The following is a 21,936-nucleotide window of genomic DNA, read 5'->3' on the forward strand; positions in this document are numbered from 1 at the left end:
GAGCTGTGCATTATTGTCAAACGTCTTAACTTTGGATTCATGTCTTCCAGAAATCTTGTGGTTTGTGCAGATGCAGCGTTGCAAACCTAAGTTCGTGCCGCCACATTTTGTTTTGTTTGTTTTTCAGAGAGAGGAGGCTTTCTCCTGGAAACCCTTCCTAACAACACATACTTATTCATTCTTTAAATGAGGCCTGTAAAGTCTGAAGTGTAGCTCAGGGGGGGGTTGCAGTTTGTCTGAGCATTGTGCATTCTGGCATTGGGGTGAATTTGCTGGGACGTTCTTTCCTGGTAAGATTGTAGCATTGCCTTAACACACACCCGAATCCTCCAGAACAGCAAACTGACAAAATTTAAATGGAGCTTTTCTACTCAACTTGAGGACTGAAAACATGCCTCATCCATACAACTAATTTTTTTCTACAACTGATTGCTTTCTGTTTAACATTCACACTCCAATGGATGCACCGGAGAGCAGCTTGGGGTTCAGTATGTTGCCTGAGGATGCTTTGGCGCAGACAGGGATCAAACCACCAACCTCCAGATTACTACACCTGCTCTGGCCACCCACTGATGACAAGAAAACAACATAGTGTTAAAAGTGTCGGGGCTGCTGTTTTTGATAAATAAAGTCCAAATAAAAAGAAGATGACTTTGTAACTGATGCAGCAGTTAGCCTCAGTCACAGTAATTAATCAAGGTAACGTCGCCACAGCAAGAGTTTTTTCTTGGCTAATGACTAATTGCTACTAAAACATTAAAGGCAATGAGGTTGTGTTATTTTATCTAACAGAAGTCTTTGCATTTTCCTGTTGCTTTTTTAAATTATTATAAATGAACAAAAATGTATATCACCCCCCCCCCCCCCCAAAAAAAAAAAAAACTGATAAAAAAAAACAATTGTTTTGTTGTTTTTTTCCTTTTGGGGGCGCCAAAGTTCTTTCCTACAGGTAGAAACCATTCACGCCACAGTGCTGCTCTAAAGCACTATGGTTCCTCTTTGTAAGTACGCTGAAGGATTGTCTGCGGCTTTTATGAAACCCTGTTGATGTTTTTAGCCTCTGGTTTGCAACTAATTAAAGTGTTTGACAGGAAAAAGCACAGACTTCTGCCTTTAACTCTTTCCCTCATGAAGATCTGCAGAGGCAGAGACCACTCTCACTAACATCTGATGTACACTCAGTCATTTTGTTCTATAAGCAGGCCTGAAATTGGACAGAAGCTGCTCAGTTCAGAAGAGTGCTTGAAAGGTTACTCCTAGAAGGCTTTTAAGAGGTAAAGGGTTAATAAATGCTCCGCTCATGCCTGCTGTCATGTGCAGTCACCTCTCAAAGGCTCATTCAGAGCAAGAAAAACTCTTCTGTTAGTCAGCTGGGAGCCTGACCGATGCATGGGGAAGTATGGACCAACAGGATGTGTAATGATCGTACAGTAATTACAGAAGTTCCTCAGTGTTTGTGTGTGGAAAAGATGGCCTTTAAATCGGGTGAGGCAGATGTAGCTATTATTAATCCTGCAGACAGAAGAAGAAGTAGCTACTTTTGGCTGCTTTGTTGTTTATAGCCCACATGTTTGATTTGGCAGGTTTTTTTTCTCATCCTGACACATCCCCAAAGGGATCTGTTTCCCCTCCTGGGATCAAACCGGGAATCTTTTGCTGCAATTGACTGCGAGCTAAAGATTCCCTACACGCCGTGCATGACTTGAGTTCCTCCTCCTTGATTATTTGTATCAAGATTAGCTTGTAATATGTTGTACTGAACATCAGGACTTTTAAAAATTATTATTTTAATGTGATATGCATTTTTGAAGATGTGAGAAAAAATTTTTTTCTCTCTCTCTGTATCCTGTGATAATGGTAGTGAATCTTTCCAAAGAATTTATGTATCCAGAGAGTTAATCTAAGTTGAATCAGGGAACTGAAAAACTGAACCAATCATATTGTTGGTAGAGATAAATGGGCGCTTGGTTATTTCAGCAGGGAGATATTTAGCAATCTCTTTTGTCTCATCACAGTGAAACAGCCTGTTGTTAGACATATGAAGGCACACCCATCACTATGATGAATCCCTCACACACACACAATATAACATGAGCTCAGCCTGTGGTTTACCCTCTTGATTAAAACTGAGAGAAACACCAAATTTCGCAGCTCTGTGAGAATTACTTTATTATCAACGCTTCTTCATCAACGGCTCCTCGCGCCACTTCGTTCCTCCATTTTCCCCCTTTTCCATGTGACCTTTTATCTGTCCTCCTCACACCCTGCCTTTATCCTGGCAAACATTCTGCGAGCCAGTGGCCTGAACAACGCCCCCACCCCCCCCATCACTCTCAAACACACACAGTGCTAACATGTAGACACAAGTGACCACAAACACACACAGCTGTGAACAGGAAGTGATGTGGCCGCGTTGACTGAGATAACGGTTGTTAGAGTGTTTGCAGTTATAGCAAAGGGGACTTTGCACCAACGGCCGAAATATTCTAGCTGCAGTCTGACAAAATATTGGTAAGATGTTTGTTTTTTTTACATTTCATTATCACTTTTTGTGATTTTAGCAGCTGCGAGGCTTTACTACGTGCACAAGTGAAAGACATGTCAGGGTGTTCGTCTGTTTTAGTTGTCTGTGCTTCCTCATGCAGGTGTCAATCCTGGCAAGAATCAATTTATTATTTTAATTTAACATTATATAGTGTACCTATTTGACCACCTTCAGAAATGACCTAATATTGACATGATTGCATCACACAGTTGTTGCAGATTTGTCAGCTGCACAATCTCCTGTCTTCCACCACATCTCAAAGGTGCGTTATTGGTTTGAAATTTGGTGACTGTGGAGTACAATGAACATATTGTTAGGTGGCCAAAAAAAACCAGGTTGAGATGTTTGGGCTTTGTGGCTTGGCTGGAAACAGGAAACAGAAAATGAGTACACTGTGGTCATAAAGGGATGGACATGGTCAGCAACAATACTCAGGTAGGCTGTGGCACTTAAATGTTGCACAGTTGATACTTAAGGGCCTGAAGTCTTTGCCTTCTTCTGCTGCTGCTTTTTTGGGGTCGGCACAGCAGATCATCTGCCTCCATCTCATCCTAACCCTGTCATCCTCTGTCACGTCTATGCGTGCATGTCCTCCTTTACTACAGCCACAAATCTCCTCTTGATCCTCCTGTTGTATTGCAGCTTTATCTTTAACATCTTTTGTCCAGTATATCCACCATCCTTCCTCTGCACATGTCCAAACCATCTTAGTCTTGCGTCTCCCACTATGTCGCTAAAACCCTCAACCTGAGCTGTCCCTCTGATGTACCTTCTGGTTACACATAATGAAAATCTTTACCTCTGCCTCTGATCTTTTTTTCACTGCCACGCCCTGCAAACCATCATTTCATATTTCATAGAAGGGTTCACTGCCATCTTGTACACCTTCTCTTTTACTCTTGCTCCCATCCTTTTCTCACAAATCAGCCCTGACACTCATCTCCACCCAATCCTCCTTACCTGCACTCTCTCCTCCATCTCTCTTGTGCAGTCCGTTGCTTTGGTTGGATGACCCCAGGTATTAAAATTCATCTACCCTCAACCTGTATCCCTCTCATTCACACACATTTATTCTGTTTCTTCTACTGACTTTCATTCCTCTTTTCTGCAGAGAAAAGCTGTAATTCCACTGTCAGCTTATTGTTGTATAACATATTAATCATCATTGTGATGAAGTTTGTTTTCTGGCATGAACGTAAACCACACATAGGCACGCAGAGCTGGCATGCAACACCTTAAATTAAACGAGAAGCAGCATTGTGCTACTGTTAGCACTGTTTCTTAATCCCACTGTGATGGGTTTCATCTCTTACCTGCAGTGGTGCATGTCACACAAACCGAATATGAAAAGCGTAGGATTGAAGTCAGTAAGAGTAGCTGTAATATCAGCAACGGCCACACAGTGGCAGTGTGTTCATGGTGGAAGGCTTGTTGGGCTTGTGGGAAACGTCTGCTCAGCTTGTGTGTATGTGTGGTGATGACGATGAGTCAGCCTTAACTCAACATATCCCCTTAAATTCCAAATTGCACAAATGTCATTGCACAACATCACTTTTCCTCTTTTCGAAATACAGCTGGCACGCTTTTATTCGTTCCGAGGAAACTTTTAGAAACTGGCTGAAGCATGTGAAGAGTGGGGAAGAAAGAGAACGGTCTGGGATTCATCATGAGTGTTATGGCATACTGAGACATGTCAGCCGGAGCTGCTGTGACCCTGTTCCAGCTGCTCCAGGATGTGAAGCTGACATTAAATTTCGAAATTCACACTCTGTGCATGAGTGTGTGTGTGAGAGCAAGTGTTTGTTAAGGCTACGTGGAATGCTGAACAGGTCAAGGCAGGCTGTTGAAGGTGAATCTGCGGGGTGGAAATGTTGCGTGTAGTTGTCTGTACATACATGATTTTTGTCAGCCGTCAAACAGCTTTCAAACCTGAGCTGTACCTTTGCATCTCTAATGGTCATTTTATTTAATAAAAAGAACTCCTAAGAAAGCAATCAGAATTAACTCATGAGAAGTAGTAGGTTGTTCTATAACCAGCACCTTTATAGCTGAGCTGTTAACTTTCTACAAAATGTGCTAATAAACAATAATATAATAAATGAAATAATTGTTTCAAAGGTGTTTTGACACCTCTCCTCGACCTGTGGTTGCGTTGTGCAGATGTTAACACCAAACCAGCTGCACCAGGACACTTTTAGAGGAGATGAAGTTAAATGAATGAGTCACATGAACTCCAAAGTGGTTCATTTATGGTGACACCATGATCCAACCCAGCTACCTGTTGTGCTCTGCAAGTTTGAACTAAACACCTTCCTGTTGTAGCCAGGTATGCTTTCTGGCATGCAGCGGAGTACCGCAGATGTTTAGAGTACACAAACTCTAGGAACTAGCCATAAAATGAGTAAAACTGCCCAGACAAAGATGAATGCTGGTCGGTTCTCTGTCTTATCTACTAGTTCAGAACACAGCACCTTCTTCAAGCCCAGCAGACTGAGTAGGCATGTGCAAGAGTAGCTGCAGATACATAAATAGATCCTTTTAAAATCCTCCAATGAAATAAGAGAACGTAACCTTATATTTGTTTTGTGGGCAGTAAAATATTTAAATTAGGTTTTTTTTACATGTTAAGTGTGATTAAGAGTAACTGCTAATAGTGTGCCCTGCGACCAGACATTTAAGTATTTAAATTTAGGCGCAGGGCAGAGGTAAACAGGCCATCTGTGCAGTATAGTCTTCTTTTAGCTAAACACAACCTTCCTGCCTTTTTATACAAGATGTAACGTGAGGGACAAAAGACTCGCCTGTGGCAAAGCGCAGCAGGATCAGGGGGCTTCAAGGCCGACAAAGAAATATGCATCTACTGCACTTTAGCACATATAAGCACGCAGAGCAAGAAGTCGTGCACCCTTCGACTTTATATCTCAGGAAATGCTCTGTGTGAGGGAGCTTCCTTGACAGAGCGTGCATATAGTCAGTTGATGGCTGTGAATGCTGTTTATCGAACCCCGTCCCTTCTATGATGACATCACAGCTTCATGTTTTGAGAGGTTTGCGCCTGAATATCTGTTGTGGTTTGTGTTCGCTGTAGATTAGCCCTTCCCACATAAGCGCTCCCACATAGTGCTGTGATGAATTATTCATAGAGTGACATTTTGCTTTTTCTCAATAGTTTGTTGTTTGTTGCTGGGAAATAATTTCAGTTTACAAAAGCTGTGAAAATAGTATCCGTGCCGACCCGTGTACCCGTGATCAGATATCAGCGCTGGTCCTTAGTGCGTTCCAAAGTACAAGAAGTTTGAAGTTTGGCTTTATATTCCTGTCATCGATCATAATAAAGTTTCTTTATGAACAAACAAGACATCTACAAATACTTATTGGCAATATTGACATTTTTTTACTTTAAAGCTCCAACATGAATGCCTTCTTAAGGATTATGCAGAAGGCACTCACACTCTGTATGAGTGTATTCTAAGTGTGAGAAAATAAATCTGCTTCTTTTTATCAGCTCTTCATGCCTTTTCTTCTCCAGCTTTTATTTGCTGTACAGAGAGTGCTGAGGCAGAGAGATGTAGGAGGTGAACAGAGACTGCGTTGACAGTGTTGAAAGGTCGAGGACTCTTCTTCTTCTTCTTTTGTCTCCTCCTTCCTGTGATGCATTCCCCCCCTTCTACCTGCTGCAGGAGGGGGAGGGGGAGCATATCTTTTTTGATAGGTGTGTAACCACATAACCACACCTCTGTGTGCTCAAGGGTTTGAGCCCTGGAAGTGTATGTGAGAGACAAGTACTGGAGTGAGACGAGACTCAACAATTCGTACTGGGGACTGAGCGTTTTCAGCCGACGAGAGGTAGGAAGGAAGGAAGGAAGAGAGGGAGGGAGAGAGAGAAAGCAAGGCAAAGGGGAGATGAACTCTTTGAGGCTGAAAGAGTTGTCAAACTCAGACTTATACAGGCGAAGGAAGGAAAAACCAGACAATGGAAATGTCAGCGAGAGTTTGGCTTGGGACAGCTACAGGTGGGTGCAAACTGTCACATTTACGGTGAGAAATAACGATTTATGCACACAATTTTCTTGTGTCATTGTGTGTGTTGTATTGGCCGACATCTCAATGCGATTGTCAGTCTGTAGCACTCAGTTTTTAGGAAGTGTGGTCTACACAGGGCGTTGAGCCCACTTTGGTTTTCACACATGTAAATGGTTTTTAATGGCTCAACAATGACACTTAGCATTTCAAATAAAAAACCATTAAAAGTGTGCGGGTTCTTCAAAGGTCATGTCAAGTACTGCAGTGTGCTTACAGAAGTGTTCGGCGAGATAACAAACGATTAACTTCTTCAAATCTGTTTTTGAAGTCTTTGTTCGATGTTTCTTTTAGGGTTTAATCTCAGTTCACAAACATTGATTTTTAGTGTGGGGTCCAAGTGTTGTCAAACTTATCAGCTTCCTTATCATCAGCACTGACTTGCAGTCTCACATGAAATAGCAAATGTGGTGTGTGGTATACTACAGATACTTATCTTTACTACAGGCTCTTTGAAGAAAACTACTTACCGATGTGTTGCGTATTAGCGTGGATGGATAAGGTGATATTTTCTGTGGTGTTTGAACAGTAAGTATTGTGGTTGATGGTTGAATTCCTGTGAGTTATGTGAGCAGCAGCAGCAACAGATGTGTACATGTACAGAGTTTTGTAATATTGGTTTTTATAATATGATAACATCAGTTTTGGATGTCTGTTGGTTTCTTTTTGTCAGACGCATCTCTCTCTGTCTCTTGCGCTGTCGCTCTCCTCTGATGTGTGTTTCTGCGAGTGTGTGTGAGATGCTGAGTCGTATGTGGCATGCAAAAATGTCAGGAATGCGGACAGAAAGAGGGCTCTCTTCAGAGGTGTGTTGAGCCAAACCAAAAAAAAAAAAAGCTCCGTTCTCGCCCTGTAACCCTGAAAAAGGGTTTGAGGAGCAGGCGGAGCAATTAACATTTAAACAACTAAATTAAAATCAAACCTTTGGTGAGGCAATAACATCGGACTCAGCAGGGCCGCTGTGTTTAACAGGTATTCAAATGCAGTGTCACAGACAGCTTATATGAATATAGTGCATAAAAATAACAAATTAATTAAATATCCCTGTGACAGTTGTGACTGTGCAGTGTTTGTATTTATCTAGAATTACATTTAGGCAGCATCAATAAATGATAAGACTGCTTTAAACTACAGAAGTCAGAAAACGGAGGTGAGAAAGACAGTGGGCATTTATTTACTCTTGTATTTCTGATCCACTCTGTCATGTGAGACGCAACTCAACTGTTCCGATACTCCTGACACAGAAAGGATCACTAAGGGTTTTCACTTAGGCAGCGGTTGTCCTTCTCTCCGGCATCGGCTGGAGCTTTCTTTAGGTGCCTTCCCATCTTTAACAAATATCCAGCAGGGATGACTACATTTACCCAGGGTCCTGTTTATGTGATGTTTTTCTGCTTCCCTGGCCGCTCTGTCTGTGGAGATGGTGTTTGCTCTGTGTTGTAGCGACCTGATGACACCCAGTTTGTGATTCAAACATTAAATACTGGTTCGCATGCATTGGTTTATAGTACACATTAGCTTTTAAATGTCCCCCATTACTGATGGAAATCTCACAGGCTAAGAAGGGTAACCTGCGACTTTTCATATACTCCCTGGCGAATTTGATGTGTTAGTCCACCAAGTTAATGTAATCAGTGAACTGTGGTATGTCCTGAGATTTGATTTTCACCCAGGTGTCCTCCACATATCTGAACCAATGAGTTGGTGGTGTTCCAGGGTAGGATAACAAAGTCCTCTTTTCCACTTCTTCCATGTACAAGTTGGCCACAATGGGTGAACCTGGGGAACCCATGGCACACCAATTTTTCTGCCTTTATTACTGAAACAGGTGGAATGAAGACTGGTTGTCGTTTCAGGGGCTCATTAGCATTTTTGTCACCCTTGACTGCCAGAAGGATGATAATGTTGTTGTCATTACTAAGTGATGTGAGTGCCTCCCTCTCCTCCATGTTGATGTTGGATGCTGGGGGCTTTGCGTTGCTGAGACAGGCCGAAACCTTTGTCCGTAGTTGCTCTTCTTCCACGTCTGCAATGTTGTTGTTTTGAATCGCTGTTTCTGTGGCTGTGATCAGTTCCACTAGCAGGATTTGTCTCGGCGTCACAGCAAAGTTCAACCCTTTAGCAAGGATGTTTTTCTCTGCTTGGATGAGTTGTCTGTCAGACAAATTTTTCACCCATTTGTTCACATCCTCAGCGTGGCATCCTTCTAAGCTTACGCACAGCTCATGCATCAGTCATATTCCTCTAGAAGCAGGCTTGAAATATGACACAAACTGCACAGTTCAAGTAAGAGGAACATGGGCTATTCCTAGCAGGCGTCCAAGGGGGAAAGAGATAATATTTATATTTCAGAGAGAAATATAACCAAAGAAACAGTGCTACAGGATTTAACAGTGGCAGGTTATTAGGCTATTTTTGGTGCCAGACATGTCCGATAAATTTTCAGCAGAACCGAAATGAAGCAGATGCTGTAAGTAAAGCTGATAATAGTGAACCTTAACAAGCAAATCAGAAGAGCAAAATGAATCATTAAAAACACAAAGAAGGAAACACTTATCAAACTGATTAAAGGTTTGGGTGGAAACAGTTTTTATTTGATTGCCTAATCATTTTTTTATATAGGTATAAATCCTATGACAATTCATGTACTGTTGACTATCCGTGTGAGGGAATAATAGTTAATATCACAAAAAAGGTTCTGCTTGAAGAACAGTAAATAGTAGTCTAATTTGAGTTTTATGATTGTGTGCATAACCTCTTACTTCACTATTGGTTGTGTGGTTTGGCTACAGGGGTGGCCACATTTTAATCTCTGTTGTCAGTGGCCATGGCCACCCCTTACCTCCGGCCCTGCAGTTAGATCCGCCTACACACTTCCACTTGTCGTCATCAGAATTAGGTGGAGCAGTTGCAATGTTGACAAAGAAAACAAACACCGCAATTTCAAAGATTAGATTACATTTACATTTTCCAAACCAAAAAAACATCCATAACTATGTAAAAATTATTTATTCGTTACATGTAATGATCAGTTGATTCATATTTATTGGGGATGGGGTGATGTTAAATAATCTTTAAACGAAGATGAAGATTGCAACTTGCTAGTAACTCTGCACTAATAACAAAGAGCATGTGACATGTTGCTGTTATGCTTTGTGTTTTTCCTGTCCTGGGCAGTTAAATGGGATTCAACATTTGATAGTGGAGGTCAAAGTGGCCTTCAGGACAAAACGCCCAAAACAAAGGAAATGTTAGTCATGAATTATGTTTGCACACTCATCGAATCACTCAGTTTTACATGTTTGTGTGCACTTCTATGCTTGTGCTGGTGTGTGTACACTTGACTTGGTGCCAAAGGTTTTGCTCAAAGAGACGTCAGGTCTGTGTTTCCATGGCTGCTGTTGACACTGCCAGTATGTTACAGGTGGTGTGTTAGATTAGTTTCTTTGGTCTGAGACTCCTTGTGTTGCATCAGCTGAGAGGAATCAGAACTGCTGCTGATTCCAGTTTTAAAGCGAGCCTGCAGAAAGAGGCCAATTAAGCCTAGAGTAATATACATTTAAACATAAATGTTCTGTATTATATTGTATGAATAAATGACCTGCTTTGTTATTATATATACATAAAAACAACAAAACTGGTTTGGTTCCATCTTAAGTTTAAAAACCAAATAGAATAGAATTGGATGCCCTGTAGGAAGAAGGCAGTGTGGACAATGTTCTGCTGAGAAAACATGGGTCCTGCCATCTATCTGGATGTTAGTTTGACACGTACCACAAACCTAAGCAATGCTACAAATCCAATAGTGGATCCGACCCGTTGGAGTACTCCCTGATGGCTATAGCCTCTTTCAACAGGGTGACACGCCCTACTACAAAGCAGAAATGTTTCAGGAATGGTTTGAGGAGCACAACAATGAGTTTGAGGTTGTTGACTTAGCCTCCAAAGTCTCCAGATCTCAATCCAATCAAGTATTTGTTGACTGTGTAGGTCAAACAAGTCAGATCTATGAAGGCCCTACGTCACTGATCAGTGCTGTTAAAATCTTGGTGCTAGATACCATGGCACACCTTCAGGGGTCTCGTGAACTCCAGGTCAGAGTTCTTTTGGCAGCAAAAGGGGGACCAACACAATATTAAGCAGATCTTCATAATGTTATGCCTGATCGGTGTATGCTCCCGAACTCTGCTGAAGCTCTGCCGTGTTTATTTGCTCATTTGAAAAATAGAGGACCTGTATTTGTGTTTTTAGGATAAGCTAGTCAAAAAAGTGCACATCTAAACATCAGCTCCTTTGTAATCAATGGATGCTTATCATGAGTGCCAAGGGCTCGGACAGTGATAGAGTCTATAAAGGGATCAAATGTTGGTTCAGCACATCTAATGTTCCTTTTGTAAAAAAAAAAAAGAAAAAAAGAAAGGAAAAGGTCTCAAATATTGCACACAGAAATCATAAAGAAAAAATCTGTTATCCTTTTTCTGTCTAATGTCTAAACATGCTCCACAGTTGGAGACAAGCCCAGGTCATTTGATTGGAACCTGACCTGTGAACCCTCCAGTGATTCCCCCTCTCCAGACTTTTATTAGCACTGGTCATTTATAGCACTCTTTCAAGCTAATGCTGGACACACTATCCCGGTGTCCCATGTTCTGATTTTGGTTGAGGATTAAGATAAAGTACATGATTTTTTTGTGGCAAACAATTCAAACCACAAAACAATATATAGATGACATAATTCAGAACACTGCAAAACTACTTTTTCGGTGCTTTCGCCCTGGCATGATGATGTTGACACTGTACCACACTCATTGACCCTTAATTTAAGTGAAAGCTGTTGCTAATGTTAGCTTAAAACTAGATTATATAATTATTCACTTTATGTTATGCAGCCGATGCTGACACGGATATTTGTTCAGTTAAAAATCTAATATGATCAACCAATAACATATCTACGAAATATTTTTTTCTTTCAGATACACAAAGCACAAACACATTGCCTTAGCATTTGTTTTATTTAGTTATTTATTTACGTGTTTAAACGTAACAAACACAAAAACAGTTTTTTGTGTTTGTTCCAAACACATGTTGCCAACTGGGAACTTGTCAGGAAAAAAAGTCTCAGATTACTTGTTTACGCAGATAACACTGACTCTGCTCTATCCACTCTGTTTCCATTAGGGATGTTGTGGAGTGCCCTCTGGTGGGCAAACTATGCAACATCGATACTCATAATGTGGTTAAAGGTTGTTTTTTCCATCTTGTCTTTACTTTTTGAATAGATTTTTAAAATCTTTGTTCAATTCTTAAATTAAAACACAGTGCTCACCATTTTTGTGTTTAATATTAAAGAAACAGCAATTCTCTTTCATAGATGCCTTGATTATTTACCTGATTATAACTGCTGGAAGACCAACTACACTGATCCCTGTATTAGAGTATCTTTTTTTAATCCTCAGTAGTGCTTGACACTATTACGTCAGATTTAACAAGGAGTGAATGAAGCCTAAAAATCCTGTCCTGCTAAAGGAACACACCAGAGACATTTATCCAACTGCTGACAGTTGCTGTAGCCAGTTTTAAGCTCAGGTTGACGTTCATATCAACACTCACATTATCTCTCTCTTTCTCTTTCACTAGTATTGAGAAGCTCTTTGGCTGAGTGCTGGGATCAGACTATACACTTACTGTCCAATCTGAGTTGTAAAAAGCAACAAAACTCTGTCAGTATTGTGTCTTGGATGCTTCAGGAATCTAAGACAGAAAGTCCTATGTGAAGGTGTTTTTTTTCACATTTTCTAGTTTAGGTGTGTCTAGAATGATCAACAAAAACGAGAGGCACAGTTTGAGCGGTTTCATCTCCTCACATGTCTAAACAGTCATTTTGAGTAATGACAAACTCTGCTCTGGGGTGAAGTCACTTGTTTGGCCTTTAAATAATATCTAGAGAAGAAAAGTTATAACAATTGAATTTTCCAGTTTCAATATTGGCACATTCAATATTTTCAAATTGACACTGGTTAGAAAATAACCAACTTGTAAAGACAACTATGGTCAGTGTGGGCACCAGAGAACTTGAATAATTGTTTGTTCAAGTCTTTCATTTTTGAGGGTGGAACACTGTGCTGTGACTGTAATCAGGAGGAAAGCTTCCTGTTCAGCACCCACCCTGCGTCCATTGTGCCCCGGTCACTCAATACTGATTCCAAGTGGCTAAGATTCGCCGCACAGACCACGTGACATTATGACAGACAATGCTCTTTTCTGAAAAAGCTCTCGAGTCTTTAAATAGTGCCCGGTGATATGTCTGGCTGATTATGTCATCTATGTATGAATCCAGACTTTGTCTTTTGATGACAACCAGATTGTTCAGACATACCTACCAAGATGTCATCCAAGGGTTAGTATAGTCCTGTTGTGAAGCCTTGAGCTTTTTCACCATATTGATGTTTGGAAAGCAGGCATGACACATGTGGGGTAAATATGAGTAGGAGCCACTTATCAGTACTTTACCCCTCTTTTCTTTACCTGAATCAAGAAAGTTACAGATTAAACACCACATATTATTCAGCAAGCTTAAAACTAGCAACTGAGACCATGAACTCACAAGAAACTCATTGCCTCAGGTTATAAATCAAAGCCTGTACACTTTGATACAATCAGTTGATTTTTGCAACCAGAGGAGTCTCCCATTCCTAGAAAGAAAGAATGCAGGTTTAAGGCATCTGCGTACTGGCAACCTTTTGATTACCCCCCGAGTCTCTACCTCCTGAGTTTACTTTGCTTACTTTCTCACTCGTTTGCATCTTCCTATCACAGATAGGCATCTTCTCCGGTTGCCAGTGGTTTCGTAACATCTTTCAGTCACTGTAAAACTACTATTGTATTTTAATAAAATATGAACAATGTCTTTACACCAGTTAGTATCTCTGGTGTTGCCTAGCAAGAGCACCAGTCAGCTAGTCGCAAGCTTATGCGTTGGTATTGAGAAGAGGCATGAAAAAAAAAATCTACAGCTATGATGCTTTTAAAAACAAGCAAGAAAAAAATGTGGGTAATAGACTTTGAATGTGAAGTTATGTAGCCTTCCTCCACTCCGAAGACAGAGTTGGCCTCTATCATGTATACAAATTCTCTCGCACACATACACAGACACAAAACAGCAGCTGCCAGCACCTAGTTTGGAGTCGAGGCTCCACTGGGTGTCTATTTGTAGAATGGAGTCATGTAGTAAGACTTATACTGAAGGACTCCGACATGTTTCAGCTGGACGCACAATGACACACGGGACTTGAACATCGTGGTGCTGACGCTTTACAGGTTTAAGCAATCATCAGCCATCCCTTACTTTGCTGGATTAACACACTGGCTGCTCTCCAGTGTGGAGAGTCAAACATGTTTGCCTCACTGGAGCGTATTTGCGGATATAGCCTGGTGTTGTTTTGATGGTTTGGGAAGTGGTCATTAATTTGAGATGCCAGCTTAGTGTAGCCACATAAAGAGCTATCAAAGAGAATTGTGGCTTTAAAGGAATGCCCTTGGCTTGGACCAATATAGGGTAGAAAGATGATTAACAAATTTATAATTGTAGCCCTAGACAGCTTCTGATGTTTCAGACTGATATTGGAGAAGATTCTTACTATTTTCTCAGTTGAATTCAAGTTTGAATCCTGCGGAGACTTTTAAAGAACAAAAGCAGTTCATAAACGGTGTTTTTGGAGCTGGTGAATATGAAAGTGTTCAGGGATTCTGACTCAGCGAGGCAGCTTGCATTGATACAGACTTTGACATGATACCAAACTTTTTTTTTCTTGTGTGTGAATTTCCTGCTTTGCACAACAACACAACAGCTGGAAAGGGAAGAAACAGGGATGTTTGTGTGTAAAAATAATAATAATAATAATAACAAAGGAAAATGCGTGCAATTAAAGCCACTTCTGTTTTTTCCTGCATGTGTTAGCTACTTACCTCGTATCAGGAGGCTGATTACGCATTCAAGTCTGGCCCCTGCAGGCTTGCCGAACACACTGCTGCTTGGTTTCTTTCACAACTGTGTTTATCCAATGATTTCTTACATGAGATGGAATAAACAGTAATCTGTTACACTGTTATTCTCTCTGTTCCTGGTTTGTACTGGACTCTTTTAGGCTCTTTGCGTCGCTGTCTGACATTCCCGCTTTGCGCAATCCTCAGTTGGAGCCACATTGTTAGATCTCCCAGAAAGCTGAGAGCTCCAGCTGTTTAACACAAACACACACACAGAGATTGATAGCATGAGGAGATATCAGGCGAAGACAGTTTATATATTAGGGATTTCAAAAATTAAAATAATGCTGTGTGTGTGTGTGTGTGTAAGTGCGATCTGACACAGTGACCTCTGCCTGGACAGGCGTCAGGGTGGGCCTTTCAATTTCAGCAACCTGCCCAAGAATAGACAGCGAGTTTGGAAAAGTGTGTGTGTGTGCTGAGAGTTGATGGGGGAGTGAGAGAAAGGGGGGGAGTATGTCCATGAGAGAGGGTGTGTGTGTGTGTGAGAGAGAGAGAGAGAGAGAGAGAGACTACTCCCAGTGTAGTGTGATTGGTGTTTTGCTCTCCTTCTTGCTATGTGGATTACGGCTCTCCCTGCCTACTGCATTCCTGCTGCTGGAAACGAACACTGAAGCATCCCAAAGCATTTTTACTGGAGTGTAAGGACTTTTAATAGCATTTCTCTTGAGCCAGCGGTAGGCGGACTATTGCTGTTAATTCAGATAAGCATGGATATGAACGGACGTGGAATGCCTCCATCGATACCTGAGGATGAAGCTGTACACCACAGTCCTCACAGCGAGATGAACGGCTACCATCAGAGGCTTCAGGGCGGTGGAGGAGATGGAGCGGAGGATGAGGTCCCCGTGTCCAAATCACAGAGGCGGAAGAGTGATGTGAAAGTCTACAAGGAGTTTTGTGATTTTTATGCTCGCTAGTAAGTAGATCAGAAGTAAGATTTTATTGTGACTTGGAGACCTCTAACCACAGATTTCTGTGAGTGTAGTAAGAAAAGATATACCTCAGTGTAGGATGTTGAATGTGCAAATTGTGCCTTGAGGTGTGTAGTAGTCTTCTGCTTTCCCCTTTCAGCTGCCCAACTGCCAAAATATCGACAGGACTTAAAGAGCTGTCTTCTTTGCCTGGCTGTATGATGACTGGTATCATCTCATTCTCAGCTTAAGAATATGCTTTTTGTAACCAACATGCCAATTGAAGTGGTAGCAGTGCACACAAAAAGGGATTATGACAGAGAAATTGTGGGTTAAGGACTTTACTCTGCTCATTTGCTGACGTAGCGTTAGTGTGTTAACCCCGAGCTTACGGCCGTGTTACAGAATGTGAGGAATTCTGATTTATTTACTGGGCTTTATCAGCTTAAGCTTCCTTAGGTGCCATGTTTGTGCAGGGATAGCTCTGAGCGCTACAGGAGGGAGCACACAGGAAGAGTTATTTTTGTGCCAAGGGGGGGGAGTTGTTATGCAAAGCAGAATATGCTGGCTGGCATTTGAAGTATGTGTGCCTGAAACACAGGAAGGCTAAATATACATACTTTATTTCTGACTGATCAGGGTACATCATCACATGTGGGAAAGCATGAATGTAGGGTCACCCACAGGTTTCTCTAAAGGACGCTTAGAGGCCTGTCATCGGAAGCAGTCAATAGAGACAGAAGAGACAGAAAATTTTGTTTTGAGGAAAGCAAGAGCCGTGTCAGTCGTGTAAAACATTGAAATGGAACTTTTCAATATAATATTTCTTTTCGTGTGCTAAGACAGTCATTTCATCCACTGATTTTAGCTCTATCTTTGAGCCTGCCCCTCCCTGTAATCCAACTTTTCGCTGACTGGCTGCACCTAGCAAACAAAAGGTTTGAACAGCAGATGGGTGGGGTTTCTGTGCTCGCAGCCTAAAATGGTCATGTTAGGAATATCCGTTCTCAATGACATCATACAGGGGCCGAGTCAGGAAACCGAGCTGTTGGTTCACGGGGATTACTGGCACATGTGCTGACATCATTTTTTAAAAATTTGGCTATTTTTACTGTGAGCCCTCACCAGTGTAATAAGGCAATTCTTATTTGTAAATCTGTGTTGAAATCATTCTAAGAAAAGCTGAAATTTACCATTGCATGGTCAGAACAGTCAGGTTTTTTATATTAAAGATATAAGAAGAATGAGAAAACACTGAAAAATCAAATCAGAAGACCTGAAGATAAATGGAGACCAGAGAAGGCAGAGTAGAGAGAACAGATGGTGCTCATAAAAAACGATTTTCTTTATCCACTCTTATCCACTTTATATTCACTGTGGAGTTTTAAGAAATCTGGACCCATTTTAATTGTATTAGAAATCATTTTGCCTTCTCTTGACTTGTCCATATGAGCAGTTCATGCAGAAGCTGGTGAGACTTTTTTTTCAGCCTACACAGCCTTAAAAAGAGCCGGATTGTCATTGATTGCACCAGGCTTAAAGAAACAACGTATTTTCTCTGAAATCTGCATCTCTGGCTTGTCTTTGGCTCACACAGAGTGCTAGAAGCTGATAGCAGAGTGGAAATGCCTAAAGGATGTATCACTTCCTCCCACCAAGCCTGTGGACAGGGCAGGGCTCTCAGTGTGTTTGATATCAGCCCAGACAGGGCATATAAAACAATATGCGTCTGATAAGCATGTGAGGAGTGGAAACATCTTGTTTCAATGTGTTCATGTTAAAAGAACCTCCACTCACTCTACCCGTTTGATGTAGCGCGCATTCTTAAAGCCATTTGGCAGACATTTGGAATGATGACCAGTTTAGAGTAAAGCCCTAAACAGTGAGTTAAAATGTCTTGAAGTTTATGGAATTCTTGATGATTCCCAAGTTGGTGTGAGTTTAAATGAACAGATGGCATCACTCCATAAACATCCTTCAATGGCCTTGTGTGCGTACTTCTGTTGCTTAGATACACTGTGGTATTGTGACCTTTAAAACAAAGCAGCGAAGCCGGGACAGTCCCGCTATTCCCTTGTCGTTGTTCCTTTATCTCTGCAAATGTCTGCACATTCCCATTCACCTCCAGTTTGTCTTAAGTGTTAGGAGGTGTTGTTATTCTGAGCAGGGGGCATATGCTTTTATTAATTAACAGTGAATGTTGCAGTTTTGGCATTTGATTGCTTTCTGTGCTTGAGGTCGAGATGAAAGTAGTCCAAAGTTCAGCCTGAGTATAATTTGTAACAGAAGTGGGTTTGGAGAGTTATGACAATATAAAGGATCAGATTGGGGAGAATTGTGTAGAGATTGCCATACCGGATTCATTTGGTCAGATCTCTGTGCTCGGTCTAACAAATCCTACCTTTAGGAGTAAATACAGACTGGTCAGATGCACACAGGACCAATCAGCCAAATATTAGATGATAGTATAGCCAAAACTTGTCAACATCTATAAAAACTAGATGCTGTAAATTTGAGCTGACTGTTTGACAGATGTGTTGCACATTTTTCATAATAGATTCATTCAGTTTGAGAGAGAGCGTAGTTTGCCCGTTGCCAGATCAGATTGGCTTGTGTTCCATTTTGTAAATCAAAATCAAAACATCCAGCTGTGTGCCAGCTGTTCATGTGTCAGATTTTCTTTTTATTTAAATGAACTAAACGTTTGGGGGTTTTAACTGTGTGTTGTGACAAATTTTGCAGATGTGATGGTTGACAGAAGAAAAGATTGCAAATAATTCTTTTTGTTTTTTGAGGATGGTTTCATGAATCTCTGTTGCAGGTTTTTGGGTGTGCCTCATAATGTGCTGCTTGTTCTGGCACCGGTTTTTGCAACATAAGGAAATATTAGCCTGGGGCCCACCCCCAGTGATGCATTACAGTTGTGTTTTTAGCAGTACAGCAGTAAAAAAATGTAAGGACTGGTTGTGTGGCTGGCAGAGTTGCACTCAGAATACAGCACATGGAAACAAGAGGATTAAACTAAGCTAAAAATGCTTTTATTAAACTAAAATGAAGTATAAAATAACACAAGCTAAGGAAGGTATAAAAAAAACCCTTTAATAAAGATAATGCAAGGGAGAATACAACCATGAGAGAAGATGTGACAAAAACAAGGGAAGACTGAGGCAATAGATACAAACAAAGGATAACGAGAGAATGGGAAACAGATGAGAACACAGCTGGAGATAACTAGCATAATGCCTAAGGAGGAAGTAAAACTAGACACAAGATACAGGGAGGAACAGACACCAAAATAAAACAGGAAAAGACTGACACACCCAGACTAAGACAACCAGGCTTAACACAGACAGAAGACAAGACATGGAGACCAAAGACAAGGAACAGAGTGGGAATACACAAAGGGGATACACAACCTTCAATTAACTAAATGCACAGATAATTGAACAGTAACCTTAAGATCATAAGAGAAAGCCCGAATGTCAACAAACAGAATACAGAACCATGACACCAAGAGTAATCAAAAATACGAAACCAGAGAAACCCAAAGTTTCTCAAAACAAACAATTCTGATTGTCGAGCAAAACAGCAATAGCTGTTCTGTGTCCTGTGTACTGTTTGTTTGTATATGTGTCTTTTTGGCTGCTGTTACAACCAAATTTCCCCTTGTGGGACAATTAAAGGATTATTCTATTCTATTCTATTCTATTCTATTCTAATAGCTGCTGCCTGTCTCAGGTTTCCAAACTTTAAAAAAAAAAAAAAATCATTAGACCACATCTGTTCTGTTTTGTTTGGGGTTTTTTGTTCTGTTTTGTCTTCTGTATGAATCCATGTTAGTGCATGCACTCACATTTCTTGGATGGACGAGCATTAACTTTAGTGTGTGTGTGTGTGTGTGTGTGTGTGTGTGTGTGTGTGTGTGTGTGTGTGTGTGTGTGTGTGTGTGTGTGTGTGTGTGTGTGACTGGTCTTTCCCACATTACTTTCTCTTTTGACTCAGTATATCTTTCAGCTGTTATGATGTTGGTGGACGATACTACATTAGGTGTGTCCTGGCATGACCCTTGTTATTATTATTCTTTAGGGAAATATGTTACAGAAAGAAATTCCTTACAGATGTAAAATCAATGGTAGGAAACAATAAAATATTTTTTATAATTAAGTTAGAGAAATAAGGTTGGACTTATTAAATAGGGGGGAAAACCCTGGGTACCCTAAAGAGGAGCCGTCTAGAGGACTACTCATACATTAATAGCAGTTCTTTTGTAAGCCATAGGAGTTGATGCAGATAAGAAAGTAGTTTACTCAGTATGGCAAAAACAATTTGCAGGGAAGTGGCAACCAGAGACCATGGAAATGAATATTTGGTAACCACAGGTGTGTCACGGTTCTGGGTCAGTTTGACCCAGTATTATGAGTTGTCATGTTTTTGCAGGTTTAGTTTAGTTCCATGTGTCATTTTCTGTCTGTCTCTCTATGTCGAGTCTGCGTCTTAGTGTGATGGTTTCTTGTTCCTGTTTTATTGTGAAGGTCTGCGTCTCATGTGAGTGTGTTCAGTTTTACCTCTGTCTTGTCTTGTTGATTATTCCCAGCTGTGTCCACCATCTGTGTGTAATTCCCCTGTGTTTCTCTGTGTATTTAAGTCGTGTCCTCTGTCATTGTAGTTGCTGGTCCGTCTGTGTATCCACCATGTTTCTTCCGTGTGTTCCCCGCTGTCACCATCTTATGCCGTCGTCCACCTTGCTTCATGTTTGAGTTCCGGTTCGTATTCAGTAGTTTAGTTGTCTCCAGTCTAGTTTATTTCGTGCTCCATTTGCTGTTTGTCTATATTTATTTCGTGTTCAATAAACCACCTTCACTTCTCCACTACTGCCTGCGATTGGATCCTCATTTGTTATTTTCACACGGCTCTTCTCACCCGCCGTGACAAGGTGAAGTAACGGTTGGCAACACAAAGTAGGTAGGAGCTGAGATAAACTTTGTGACTGACTGAAGCAACCATGAGTGAGAGTAAAGAAAAAAAAAAGAGAGTAAAGAATACTGTTGACTGAGATATGACCTGGTACTTAATACAATAGAGGGCTTACCTTGGATACTAGAGCCTGGGATGGTGGCAAGCAACCAGCAGTCACCTTCAAAGCAATGCACGGAGTGACTTGGTTCCCAGCTTTAGGATTAATGAATGCCAATAAACCGGATTATAGAATACACAGTTATGTTTTCTTAGCATTATGAACCACCTTTAAACCACACGATGCCTGCAACAGACAAAAGGCAATGCCCTGACTCAGAGTAAAGTATGGTGTCATCTGCATAAAGCTGCATTTTAGCAGTAAATCAATTCTTTTAAATTGTGTTTTTAAAAATAGAAAAAAACGGGTCTAAAATTTAACCGTGGGGGACTGTCCAGAAAACTTGACTTGTATCCATCTGTATAAACACAGTGAGATATATATATCCGCAAGCTAGCTCCTGAACACAGTCACCCAAACCAACATCACTGAGTCTGCCTAAGAGCAGGGTTTGCTCAAGAGAATCAGATGCCTTGGATAGATCAACAAACATGGTAGCACAATGTGTCTTTCTGTCCAAGTGAATAATAATGTCATTTGTTACTAACATACCTGCTGCTATGGCACTATTTCTTTATTTGAAGCCAATAATATCTTGAGCGAAGCGAGTTTTGCTTCAGTTGCAAAAGCTTTTTGTAATGATTATATTTTATTTAAGGTTTATATCAACTAATCTTTTGAGTACAGAAATATACTTTGTCCTTGATTTTAAGTTTGTTTTTCTTCTCCTCAGCAACATGGCCAATGCACTGGCCAATGCCATGTGTGAGCGCTGCAAGAGTGGCTTTGACCCAGTAGAGAAGATAGTGAACAGCAATGGGGAACTTTACCATGAACAGTGCTTCGTGTGTGCCCAGTGTTTCCAGCAGTTCCCAGAGGGGCTCTTCTATGAGGTAACATCTTTTTCTTTACTAATCCCATAAAATATGCATGATGGTACCATGATGGTTTGTGCATTATAATAAACACCTGCTAATTGTGTCAACTTTTTATAGCAGATATGCTTCATTGCCTAACAAAGCTTACAATGCAGCTTAACAATAAATTGGCCTTCTTTATATAGTTAGGTCAATGTTTAGTGTGAGGGAACTGTCCAGTTAAAGTAAATAAAGAAGGGTGAGCACAACCTTAAAGGATTATTGGATTATTAGAAGCTCTCTTCCAGTAAACCGTTTGCATACTTGACACAGGGCCAGATGTTTTACCGGCTCCAGAGAACCTGTTAGCTCTGATCAGTAAATAAACATCAAAGCCAAGGATGTTAGATGTCATTCCTCATG

General features: G+C 40.9%; 1 protein-coding gene across 4 annotated transcripts in view; it reads left to right on the forward strand.

Moving 5' to 3' along the window:
• LOC146616392 (LIM and senescent cell antigen-like-containing domain protein 1) overlaps nt 1-21,936 on the forward strand; it is a 35,278-nt gene that overhangs the window by 2,140 nt on the left and 11,202 nt on the right. For 3 of the 4 annotated variants that reach the window (XM_085374158.1, XM_085374157.1, XM_085374156.1), the window contains exons 1-2: nt 15,271-15,587; nt 21,390-21,549. In XM_085374158.1, coding sequence (XP_085230284.1) covers nt 15,379-15,587; nt 21,390-21,549 — 369 coding nt within the window. In that variant the 5' untranslated portion in view covers nt 15,271-15,378. Of the gene's footprint in view, nt 1-15,270; nt 15,588-21,389; nt 21,550-21,936 lie in introns of those variants that run through there. The other variant, XM_085374159.1, reaches the window with a different exon arrangement.

Source organism: Diplotaxodon limnothrissa, linkage group LG16 (assembly GCF_057381915.1).
Source record: "Diplotaxodon limnothrissa isolate DT_005_m linkage group LG16, D_limnothrissa_male_GT1.1, whole genome shotgun sequence".
Lineage (NCBI taxonomy): Eukaryota > Metazoa > Chordata > Actinopteri > Cichliformes > Cichlidae > Diplotaxodon > Diplotaxodon limnothrissa.